The sequence below is a fragment of the Wyeomyia smithii genome, chromosome 3, assembly GCF_029784165.1.
Source record: "Wyeomyia smithii strain HCP4-BCI-WySm-NY-G18 chromosome 3, ASM2978416v1, whole genome shotgun sequence".
Classification (NCBI taxonomy): Eukaryota; Metazoa; Arthropoda; class Insecta; order Diptera; family Culicidae; genus Wyeomyia; species Wyeomyia smithii.
The window spans coordinates 215745237-215758717 of NC_073696.1; the positions used below are offsets into that span (position 1 = coordinate 215745237).

The 13481-nt window shown below is 36.2% G+C and overlaps 1 protein-coding gene across 1 annotated transcript in view; it reads left to right on the forward strand.

Moving 5' to 3' along the window:
- The first annotated feature begins 412 nt into the window (after positions 1–412).
- Positions 413–13481, forward strand: part of LOC129730701 (fatty acid hydroxylase domain-containing protein 2-like) — a 34842-nt gene continuing 21773 nt past the window's right edge. The window contains exon 1 of the mRNA XM_055690235.1: positions 413–728. Within this exon, the coding sequence (XP_055546210.1) occupies positions 626–728 (103 nt within the window). The 5' untranslated portion in view covers positions 413–625. The remainder of the gene's footprint in view (positions 729–13481) is intronic.

Consider the following 13481-nt stretch of genomic DNA (forward strand, 5'->3'; position numbering starts at 1 on the left):
CATCGGAAGGTCATTTTTAAGCGCATCTCGACAGTTGATTGCACGCGGAACTACCGACAAACATCTCGAGAAACGAGATCTCGAAACTCAATTTGATTACCCGACCCAAATCGTACTCGAAGTTCAACTCAGTACAGCGTGGCACTGTACGGAAACTGTTCAAGTTCGCTAGGCTGCTGCCGGCATTGCCGGCTCAAGAGCTGTGTACCTACCTTATAACACTAAGCACCGCCACGCCATCCATCGACGGACGAGTCGTAAGGAACTCTGCGCACAACATACGTCATAGATTGCGATCGTAACTCGCGCGGGGTGCCATCGCGCACGACTCTTCTTTGAGCAAGATGGTAGCGCGCGTTGTTGTTGCTGCTGCTGCTGCCATCGAAAATATCTAGCAAAGGGTTAGAACCCAAGATTTCGCACATTAAGCGTCAGTTGCTTGTGAGCAACCGGTGACTTACGACGCTCTTTAAAATTCGGTTCAGCGATAGTGACAGTTAAGTAGAGAGAGAGATAGTGAGCAGTGGAATTGACAAAATCCTGTGTTGAACACAGTGCAGTGCAGTGCTAAACAGGCGTCCCTGGGGAAAGGTGAAACCTTGTGAACTGATAGTGTGAAGCAACCATGGTAGATCCCTTCGCGAATGTGTCCATCGGGGCACTACCGGACATCATCAATGGCAGCTCGTACTTCAACGATAAGTGGAATGCCTTTCTCGATGTTGTTGGTAAATGTTATATTTGTACTTCTAATTGACTGTTGTATGGGATTGTGTAAAGGGTTAGTGGTCAGGTGAACATAGTTTTATATGTTGAATCTGTGAATTCTAGTGATCAGATGTGTTTACAAATGATGTGAATCGTGACAACCGAATTATCTTGTATGAAGATGATATTTCGGGCAATTGATCAGTCATGGTCAAAGTATCTTGAAGCATTTGAAGTGTTTCTCATTTGACGGTAAAAATTATATGCAGCGCGATCTGATTCTTGACGCTTTTACCTTGCCAACAGTCAAGTACGTGACTTCCGAAACAACTTCTCCTCAAACGCAAATGCTAATTATTTCTCTGACCATGTGCTGATGACCATAACTGAAAGACGATTGAAAAAACAGTTCTCCAGTGTTGGTGGTTTCAACATCCTCGCCAGAAGTTTGTGAATTATGCAAAACTTGTTACACCGTATAACAGTCAAGTTCTCATTTGAAATGTTAACTCGAAGTGTCAATACCGGGTGTGGGCAGTGGGCAGTTGACACGAAGAAAGAGTTTGTAAAGTGGCTCAATAGAGTTCTAAACTAGAAGTTTTAATTGACTTTTGAACCATTCTAATATCAACATAACTAAATTTCAGCTGTTTTGATCCAACAAAGTCTGATCGCAGGATCAATTAATTCAATACAGTTTTGGTAATATAAAAATTGCTCAGAAATTCGTTGAATTACGAGTTTTGTTTTTAATTCGTTCCCCGTTAGGGTTTGTCGTGGTGCTGTAAAACGCGCGATTATTGTCGTTTCCTACAACTAAAAGTATTTACGCATTCGTATTCAATGTTTCACAAATGATAATTTATAGTATTTTTTTAGTTATTTGTTTTCGCATAATTCTGCTAATTACAAAAGGGTGACTTCAAAATACTATTAGAGATGTGTAATTGAAATTGTTATGATTTGTTCGCTTTCGCAATTCAGACTTATCACCATAGTCGGATCTAGGGGGGAAGGAGGGAATCCAAAGGGGCCATAGCCTCCGGAACCTCACATTTTGGGGGTCCCCAAAAAAGTTTACGTCTCAGTTTACTCTCTCATACTCATTACTTGGCCCACGGGCCCTCACAGTTCTGAACCCGGCATTGCCTTAATACTTGTAGGAATCAAAACTGACTTGTCGAGAAAAGGGAAATAATCACACATTTGCTTTAATTACCTATAAAGAGACCTTATCGTAGCAATTGAGAATAGCAACGATTTTCGTTGAAAATTTCTAATATTTGAACACTAGTAAGCATACGTAATTTGAGTGTACCAAACTAGAGAGGGCGCTTCGAAATCATTTTCAGATTTTTATTCTGAAACATTTGAAGCGTTATCTTGTTGAACAACAGCTCGACCAGAAGGAATAACCTTGAGATAATTTACAGTAACAGCTTAACCAGTATGAAATGCGTGTCGCACAGTAATTGCTCGCTCATTTAAGTCTCTGAAAAAATATTGGTGGAGGGGCACCAAAATTCACAGGACTGGCTAAAAACCTATAATCTTTTCCACACCTGTGTTGACCAGTAAATTAGAACTGCGGAATACAGCAAACACCCGGGCGTATATCAAATAAGATCAACGATTTAAGAAATTGTTGGTTATCAAAAGAACTTAAATATGGGTTTATTCTCAAGGACTGTTTGTTTTGTCACGATGGGGTAGAGAACATTGGTATGGTTCTCTCTAACAAAAATCTCCTTCTTGTGATCCTTGTGGAGATGCACGGTTTCCGAAGTTAAAAGTCACACTAACATCTTTTTCCTCTTCGCGGCTGACGCCCCATTCAGTTGATTCACTGTTCGATTTTACTGATTAAATCAATCACAGAGTAGCAACAATTGACATGTGCAATCAGTCAAGCTAAGTTTAGATATAGAAGTCCTTCCTTTGGAAACCTAACCGACAAGCGAAATTGTTTAAAAATATGAAATTACTTTAAAAGTTCAGTAACTTTTGTTCTAAATTGAATCGAATCACATTGGAACTCCAAACTCTTATTACCAAAACCGTCAGAGATAGATTTTTTCCACTAAACTCGTAGTGCTTTACATATTATATTTAAAAATCCTACTTTTGACGTGGGACTACGTCTTTGTTTTCTATACTGGGATGCATTCTGTAAAACTGGAAATGTAACTGGAAAATGTTGCGTCAGATTTCAAACGTTAAAAACAGCATAACCACATGATGGATAACAATAACCAATATGTTGTTGGATAGATAAAATGCATAACAATTTTGTGATATGCTAGTTATCACTCTAATTTCATTGCTAAGCGGTAAAATTGATTAAAAGTTTCAATGACAAATTTACGCGAACAATGAACCAATTACATGCAAGCATTCCTAGCACATACGACGTGGATGGACACCAACCGTTCCCTGTGATATTCTCTGTATCAATATCGAAAAAAGAATGACAGAGTCTCCCAGTCCCAATAGGTCAATTTATTTATGCTCCCATGAGCTTAAACTAATATGATGTCTCGAAGGTAAAAGTTTTCCGAAAAGTATAAAAACAATCCCCACTCTTAAACAATTTCTAAACCTGCATTCAAAACTTAATAAAAACTGATGTCTCGAAAGAAAACATGCTGGTAGAAGCAACAGTACCAGTGGAGTAGAGAACCGCAGGTCTCTCGTCGTTTATGATTGCAGCGGTACTCTTCTAATCGTACATTTCAGCGGTACACTTCTATTCGTACTGCAGCGGTACTATTCGTATTGCAGTGGTACACTTCTGTTCGTATATTTCTATTCGTGTGCAATCGAAGAAAAACTGAAATGCTGCTGCTGATGGTAATTGGAAGTTTATCTCATAAATATGATTACCATAAAGTACTCAACAAGAATTCTACATTTTTCCAATGGTATGTATTATATTTTATATTCGATATTCACCAAAGAATCGTGACTGGATAGTATCGAAAGATTGAATTCCCAAATATACAAATTTATAGAAGAATAAGAGCCGGCGAATAAGCGGGGGCCTAGTGTGGTTGGTAACGTCTCCGCCAACCACGCTCGACGCCTGGGTGCGAATCCCACCGCTGACATAGGTGTCGATGGTTGTGAGGTGGCGTGATCCACTCACAACTAACCCAACTGGTCTAGATTCAATCCTAGCCGACACCGGGAGATTTTCTGAGGCGAAAAATCTCTGGGATCACGCCTTCCATCGCATGAGGAAGTAAAGCCGTTGGCGCCGGTCCGTTGATAAACGGGTCGTGAGTTAGGGACCTGGGTGTGGAGTCGCCTCCCTGGGCGTCGGTAATTGGCCACAACAGTGGCGGAAATAGACCGACGGAAAATAAGCGAGAATAAAAAAAAAGAGCTGGCGAATGCTTGTAAATTTTTGGTCTATTTACTAAGATTCATTCCGAATCTTTGTTTGCATTTCAAAATTGTTAGATGATATATTATTATTTTAAACTTTTCCATAATAAACGTTTATTAGCTTCGTAATAAAGCGAATGTAATTGTAGGCAAATGACAAAAATTGTCAAGCAAAAAACAAAATTGGAATTGTTGATTGCTACGATTTTTTGCTGGAACTTGTTGATAATTTTGTTTGTTGTTTGTTTCTTATGTTTGCCAATTATTGCACTTTTGTAAGGGCTCCCATATTATTTCGAAAGTAAAATCCATATTAAAAATTTCATTTAATCAAAGTTAAATAAGACAAAACCATTCTTTATGATAACGTAAGTATTATTGGATTTGGTTTTTGAGGATATAGAGTTAATTCTGACTTTGACGCATTACGAGAAAGTCTTGGTGCTTCTTCAACAAGAAGGATAAGCGTAGATTTCCAGGGAAGACTGAAAATAAAAATACGTAAGTCACCGAGCAATCACATTGATTCTGTCTGCGGACTCTGTATATTTTGTAACAAAAAATCCCCTTATTACAGTGTTTAGTCCCACGTCACCAATTCATGCAACCCTAGGGCTGTATACCTTGTAGTATTTATATGTAGGAATTATTCTACCGTTCTAAGCATAACTATCATAGCATCCATAAGGATTGCATAGAACATGGAACAGACATGCTTGGAACGGCAGTATTTATGTAACGCTTGGATGGTATGATGGATGGTATGCGGTATGAATTTTAAAGATGGCAGAACTTCGGTAGTAATTTCTTAATAATCAACTTTTGAAAATAGGGGTTGAAGTGTTCCGATGGTTATTTTAAACTCCTCATACAAAATATAAAGAATAAAATATATAAAATATTTTAGTGAATTTGTTGTGTCAGACTCAAATATTTACCGCAGAATAGCCCATTTCGGTCGTGTGTGGCGTATACAGAAATGCTACGGCCAAAATAGGAACCCAGAGGAGTTTTTTGTTCAGCGAATACATATAGAAAATATCATCTTTCCCTGTTTAAAACTTACGTTTTGAAAAAGATGTAATTGAAATCATCTGATTTCCCCTATAAAACTCATTGGTTTTTTAAGGTATAAGAATTGCTATATAGTTATAGCAATAACCCTAAGTAGTGAGGGGCAAAAGTTGGCCCGAGGCAAAAATACGCATTGGCGTAACATGCGAGCAAAATAATCTGGTAACATCGATTTTTCTAGCTCATTATAACGTCAGCTGGTTATACATGTAAACACGAAGATTTCGTTTGAATGGTACGAAGTTATGGAGTGAGCTGTTTTTGGAGATGTTTTAATTATTTATTTTTTTTGGGAATAGCAATTCTCCTATTCGAAACTACAGAAACTCGAAAATAACAGAACTTGAAAAACTCTTGTGTAATTGTGGTTTGTAGGGTGGGTTTGTTTGAGCTCAATCTGTAAAAAATGACAGAATATAGCTTTTTAAACATTCCGGTGAGTTATGCTGCGCCTAGTCAAATCGGAAGTGCTAAAAGTCTTCAGAGACTTAAATATAGTTTAATATAGTAGAAGCGACGAACCCAGTGAACAGTTACTTTGACGCATTTCGCAAAATTTACAGGAATTGTTAGAAAGCTATAATCCATCTTTTTTCAGGTTGAGCTAAGGCCATTTTTCTCCGCTTTTGTCGACCCGTAAAGTTCTTAAATCTCCCGGAAATTAACGTTTTAGTACCAGTTTAGTTTTAGGTTTGAATATGCTACTAAATCTCACTGAGTTACGTTTTTTTACGTTGTATGTGAAGGCTCTCTCTCTCTCTCACACAGTTCACTATTAACTGAACAAAAATGTTGTCAAAAAGTTCACAGTTAATCGTTTTAGAAGCGAAAATCTTTCGGTTTGTGTATTATTTCCTGAAAACCTCAACAATAATCGGCCAGGCAGGTAGTGAAGACCGACCAGAGTAGTGGACAGAAAAGTACTTTTTCCTTCGTGTCTAAATCATTAATTCAACCCAAGTGGCCAGAACAAATGTTCGAACAAAATTATTGCACAGTGCCTTTAGCAAAGTTGTAGTTTTTTTTTCTTCCGTATGAAATATTACATATGAAAAAATAAATTTTAAAACATTTTTTTCAGAGAATTATTACTTTTTTTATTTCTCCATGATCGAACGTAGCGCAATGTTTAGGCAATCTTTGGCAGTTTTCATAAAAAAACATATTTTTAAGATTTGAGTCCTTTTAGATAGGGTATCGAACGTCTTCGTCAATGGTTTTCTTCGGCTTCCTTTTGCATAAGATTGCTGCAGAAAAACTGCTGAAGAAAACCACTGACGAAGACGTCCGATACCCTAATTAATGTATAATTTTTCTTTTAATTTTTTTTTTTTCAAAAAAGTAATTTTGTTTTCAGATGTTTTTTTTTGTCGGAGAGACAAAATTTTTATTTACAACTTTGCCGAAGACGTCACACCGATCAAACGAATCGTTTTGGATCTAAAAAAATTGTGATTATCAATGTTTATCCAACATAACATTTAATAGCTTCTCAAAAATGAATCGTGTTTCAAAAAATTAAACCAATAGCACATAATGGCATCTTTTGCTTATAGAAATGTGTATGCAGAGTTTCAACCAGTTTCAGTTTTTTTTTTTTTTTTTTGTGGAATTGCACATTTTCATGTGATTGAAAAACAAAGGTTTAAGATGTACTCATTTATTAAAATTATGTCAGTGTACACGATACATAAAGACAATTTTTTTGGAATGATATAATATTTTTAACTACAATCAAAAGCTAGTTTTTGAAGGTAGAGTTTTGCGATACTATGATAAATTGGTACTTTTTAAAAGGTGGTTTGTTTGTATCTTAAAATAAACTTTCAAATAATTAATCATTTTATGTGTCCAATCTCAATGCGACTTCTCAACACTGTTAAAATTTTGTAATTTCAATTTAGCACTTGTTTGCATTCGCAATTAGGACTTATTTTTTGAAGGGATTTAAAAGGGATAGAAAGGTAGTCCACGTCAATTTAACTTGCGAATCCGTTTTCGTTTTTTTTATTTCATTCTGGTATGTTTTTTTATCGATGTGTTTACACCGTAATGTCCACTCAAAATTATTTAGGATTACACTGGTAGACACAGGTTTAGCCCTAGAGCTCAAACTAGAAAAAAATGAACGATCAAAGAGACCTAAATAATGAGTTTCCACGTAAGCGAACGTAGAAGCGATGAACTCGGTAAGTAGGGGAAAGGGGGGCAGTTTCGGACAGAACTTGAAAAAAACAGATGGTGCAATTTTAAACCAAACAAAAAATATAAGTAAGTTGGCAGCCCTTCCACCAACAGCTACCATATAGTTTGACAGCTCTTGGTTGTTTATTACTTTTGAAAACAACACAGTGCCATTTTTCATACATGTTTTTAACCGTTTGAGCATGAAGTTGTCAGGATTTCTCTAATTTCTTAGTGAGTGATTTAGAAATTCAAGTATACCACCTTAGTTCGTAACTAATATATAATGAAAAAAAACGTGATAACCACAGGGAAACAAATATCTTATTTATTAGATAAAATTAGGATTTGTCTTCGGAGGGTGGTGGGGCACTTTCGGACACTTACCAAATTTGTGTTTGATTGTTTTTTATTAACAAATATCGATTTAGACTGATTCTCAGTCCTAAAAATGGTTCGGAACTACAAAAGGAAAATCGATAGAGCAAGCATCAACGAAGATGAGCTGGGAGGAGTTTCTAACGGAACAATGTCTTTGAGACACGCTTCTAATACCTGCGGAATTGAAGGAAGACCTTGGTCTGTCGTCTGAAAAATCAAAGAAACGAAAAAACGGAACAATCAGAAAGCTTCTCGTCCAAAAACTCAGATCAACAAGTATTTACGAACGTGGAAGAAACATTTCTAGAGAAATATTTGATCGAAAGTTCCCATATGATTTTTGGATTGACGTATACCAAGGCGATTGGAAAATTGTTTCTCAATGTTCTGGAACACTTGAATAAGGTTCCAGAAAGCAGCGTAAGTGAACCAATTTGCAGTCGTTTGACAATCACGAATGCCATTGCACTTTGACCCAATTAAGTACAGTGAGTTTTCGTTTTTGGCAACAAAATTTTAAATTTCGGTTGCCAAAACTAGAACCGTGCCATAAAAGGAAACTTTTTTTGTCATTGATATAGAAACTGAGATTCAAAACTGAGATTCAAAATTTGAGATTTCAAAATTATTATGAAAATATATTCATTAATATGATTCAATAGGTTTTCAACTAAGTCCATCGTATATAACGTAAAGTAATAAAAAATTTTAAATTTATCGTCACTTTTATTCTCTCGCAGTACTTTTGCAACAGCGAGTGTGACGTCAAACGCTCTGTTCCATTTGAAAGCAAGTGAGTGTGAACGACGGCTGGTTTTAGATTGCCAGGCCTGATGTATACGGCAGTGCGTTGTTTACAGTTGGAGTCAAATATACTTTAAATTTGAGTTACCCATTAGTGAGAGAAATTAAACCCATTTTTGCAAAGAATGTTCGACTTCTGTTTGAGTACATTTTTTACCCATTTGATCAGTAACAGCTACCAATTAGTCTTTTGATAAATTTTTAATTGATTTCCAGAATTTGAATTTCGCGCTTTGTGATACTTCGATATAAGGTAACTTTATTTTTGAGTTACGTTATATCGAAGCACAAAAAAAAATTTTTTTTTTCATTGATGCAAGATTCTTGATACCATATTTACCTTCATCTAGCAGTATATATATTAACCTGTCTTATGCCCCTTTAAGATTATTTTCGTCGACAAATATAACCAGCCACAAAACATGGAAGAAAAAATTGTCGATTTTACTCATTTAACGGTACTTATTGGATTCAAAACTTATTAAAAACATTCATTTGGAACATTATGCACCCCTAAAATGATTGTTGTACTCTCATTTTAAGATATTTGAAAAAGTTACGTTATATCAAGGTTGCCTTATATCGATGTATGACTATATATCATTCTAGGGGAACTGCATTTATTAACGCTTGCTTCATTTGAAATACATTTTTAAAAACATACATTTTTCGTATAGACAAACAGAAAAAAAAAGACAAGAAGACCTTGCGGAGGAATTCCCTCGTTACAAAATCATTGCCAGAACAGCGCCTCACATAACAAAGCATGTGTCTTTGCGGAGCTTTTGCTTCAATTTCGACCTAGAACGGGTGTCAGAATCAGCTCAGTTTGTTGTATGCTTTATTATTTACAGTGGTGGGCACCGCTAATCGAAAATTTAGCGACGCTAATCGCTAAGCCGCTAACCGGAAAATTTAGCTCGATAATCGCTAAACGCTAAACGCCAAACCCACATTAGCGGAACTTTCGCTAACCGCTAATCGCTAACTTTTTAATATGTAAATAGTCATATCGCTATATTTTATGGATCACTTTGATCTTTTTTGGTTGAACAAACTAAAACAATTACTTTTTAAAGCTAAGTATTTGCAATAAGAGGTTCACGAAACGGTATTCATATTTGATTTTGTAAAAACAAGAATAACAAAAGTGATTTAGCTTGCATAAAAAATAGATACTCTTAGGAATGTTTTCATAATAATTCAATTATTATCTGAATCGAAAAAATAGAACCAAAGTTGTCGTAATTTCAAGCGCATTGCAATTTACCAAAGTTCTTGGTGTTCCGGAAATTTAATCTAGACCTTGTGCTTGTTCTTTTGGAACTCCATTCTAGGGTAAAAAACTGACAAAAGTAACTTTCGCAGTAAAGTATGTTCATCTTTCGAATCAATTTACGTACGCCATCAGCAATTCACAGTTTTTCTAAATATTTCTATTGTCGCTTCTCTACACAATTTAACGAATTAGCGATTAGCGTTTCGAAGGCCAAAATATAAGCGACGCTAACAGTTTCGCTAACCAGCTCATAAATTAGCGAAATCGCTAAATCGGTAACTGAATTTCAGCGTCGCTAATTAGCGAATTAGCGAATTAGCGGAATGGTGCTCACCACTGATTGTTTACTATGTACTATAAAATGTTGCTAAAAACGGAACCCTTTTGTTGCCAAAATCGGAGTGTGCCAAAAACGGAACATGCCAAAAACGGAAACCTACTGTATTGCCGAGAAAATGGCAATGTTCTTATATCCTTTCCTTCTCATAGCCAGTTTGCTCGGTTTTTATTTTATGAATTGAATTTGAAATAAAAGGATGAGTTTCAAGATTGGTGAACCATCTGATCTCAGTCTTTGCTTATATGAAAGAAAGAGTTGAAAAACACGAAATTTTCATTAATCTAGAAAAGTTTTTCAACACTGTCCGAATGTGCCCCAGGACTGTCCGAAACTACCCCATGTAGGGAACAAGGATAAGAGAAGAGTAAGAGAGATAGAGAAAGAGAGAGGGTAATTCAGGAAAAGTAACTAAAGAGAGGAGAAGCAGGTTAACAGACAACAGATTCAGTCGTATAATGAACATTGAAGAAGAAAGACGGTTTATTGTGAGCGAAAATCTGAAAAATTGGTGGACAGGACACGACACCCCACACACGGGGCACATTCGGACAAAAAAGCAATTTTGGAAAATTCAAATAAATCAATCGAAATCGCATCAACGCACACTACTAACACGCTTATATGATACTCTGATGTCCAAGCAACAGCCAGGATGAATTCAGATTTTTTTAAAAGATAACAAGAAAATATCAAAAATCAAGATAGGAAAAGTGTCCGAAACTGCCCCCCTCTCCCCTAATTACTTTGCGGCCTATTGACGCACTTCTACACACACTACACTCAAAATCGCTGGTGTACGAGGTTGGTGTCACTGGTAGCGCTATCTGGTCACGAATTGCTACTACAAAAAACTTTACACAATTTCGGAACTCAGCTTGGACGTCTGTCTGCGGTGAAACGTTTGTCTGATTCAGTGTCAGAAGAACATAAACAAAATTTCTCGATGGTTTGCATATAAGTGAGTTTTTAGAAAATCTAAATAATATTCAGTCTTTAGCTTACAAGTTTCACACCGTTTGGGTTCGGTGGTGGAGGAGCTACCTGAACACAAGCAGCTTCAGCGGCTAGTAACCATCGCTGATGAATGTCGTAATATTTATCAGTTTTGATGTCATTTCATTCATTTACGAATCGACGAATTTGTATACCCGAGATTTATTACGCAATATATTTCGATAATGTCTGATAACCATTTCTGATCTATTAAAATTTATAGAAATAAATAAAAAATATACGTTGCATAAAACGTGATAGCTATCGGATACTCAAATGCTTTTCATTTTACCAGTAAATGAATTCTACGTGAAATTCACATGAAATGCATGTGTCTACTGCATGAGATTCATAGGATAAATCATATCACCAGTTTATGATGAACTCATATGACAATCACGTAAAATCTACGTGAAAATAACAGTGGAAAATATTCACATCACTTTTCCGGTAGTTATAACGTGTAAAATATTTTGAGTGTAGGAGCACAGAAATCGTTGAAGAGCGATGGTAAGACAACTTTTGTGAGCTTTAGTGCATTTTTTTGCTTTTAATAGAAAAAAAGTAAGAAAAAAGATCAATTGAGTTTTAGAAACATTTGGAAGAGATTTTCCTCTTTTGTAAGCAGGAAGAGAAAATATTGTATAAGTAAATGGCAATGTTTTTTCTGTGTTCACTAGCTAGGAATAACACCTCAAAATTACAGCTGATTGGAATCGACGTCATTATGTTCGGTTCGTAACGGTTAAATGGTTCATGAACGGAATGATTGCACTGGGTACAACTGTGCAAACAAATGTTTTCCGAAAAGAAATGATGAATTGGAATCATTATTATTTTTAGTTTATCGATGCAGGAAAGAAGCTTCTTTATATTCTGTGCATCTAACTTCTTCTCATTTTGGGTGGTTTTTAACGCAGGGGCAATGTAAAATATGATTATTCGATACTACAGAATATGCAAATTATAGAACATTCTATCATTGCCATGGGAGTCGCAAAAGCTGCATAACCTTAAAAAAACTAACACCTGTACTTGTCAATTTTAATAAAAAAGAACCTAGGTCTAGCGTAGAACGTGTCTAGAGATAATAAAAATATAACTCATGAATAAAGAAATGCAGATATTGTTTACCCTCAAACATTAGCCATTTGAAGATTTCCCCGAAAATTGTGTTGCTACTGACGTTGTTTTCAAGCGAATATCTTCAGCAAAAATGAATTAGCCTCAAAACTCGACGCTCATTTGAAGAATTAACATCAATTATATCCTCTCAGTATCTTGCGTCTGTGATGAGGTATCGCATTAGGCTTATCCTCGAATGACCCTCGAACACTTAAAACAAACCCCGTTCAGTATCGAAAAGAACAACTTTTTTGTACTGTTCATGGAGGTGCTAAAAATTCTACAGCCAAACAGAACTGATTGCAGCTACGATCTTCTCCGAACTCGGCATCATCGGTTCGTTTCAATAGATCGAAGGTAGCAACACCAAAAAGCCACCACCGAATTGAAGACGTACTTGCGTAGCACTCACCACCGAACATTAGCGGTAATTAGACTTTTTTTGTTGTTGGTTCGCCAAAAAGTTACGAATCATTGACGGTTGTTGACGATCTGCCCCCCGCGCTGAGTTGCTGCCGAGGTAATGATTATAATTATATTCAACGCAATTCTACACCAGTGGAAGCCGGAACACCTAGTAGTGTGTTCGGTACTGTAGTGAATGCGTTCAGTCACAGTGTAAGTTTATTTTTCCATAAGTATTTTCCGAGAAAGTTCCGAAATTTAAACTTCCAATGAAAGTCATCTTTATCGCTTCTGAATGGTCATGCAATTATTCAGTCATGGCTACTTGCTTTCGTCTTTTTTGCCTATCTTACCATGAATTGCGATAAATATGAGTTTTTCTTTCGGTTAGCTTTTTCATTACTGGTCGCAGGCTTAGGGAAAAAGTAATTGAATAAAATGGGGGTGAAGAATAAATTGTCATATCTACATTTGATCACGCGTTTTTATGCAGTTTTACGCTGAACTTGATCTTGACAAATAAATTTTTTGTTCAATCAATTTGTTCTCACCAATCGTACTTCTTATCGAAAATGATTCACAATTAAACTTACTCGTTGCTGGATAAATACACTATCAGCAAAAACCGTTTGTGCCCAAATTGCGCATCGGGTGCCACGTGAAGATTTATGCCTACGGAAAACTACTCTGGCATACTTCCTCTCGAGAAATACTTTGATCACTATGATCTCGCAAACATGTGAACCTACAAAAAACGCGTACAAAATCATACATTCACAGTATACCTACCTACTCGCGAAT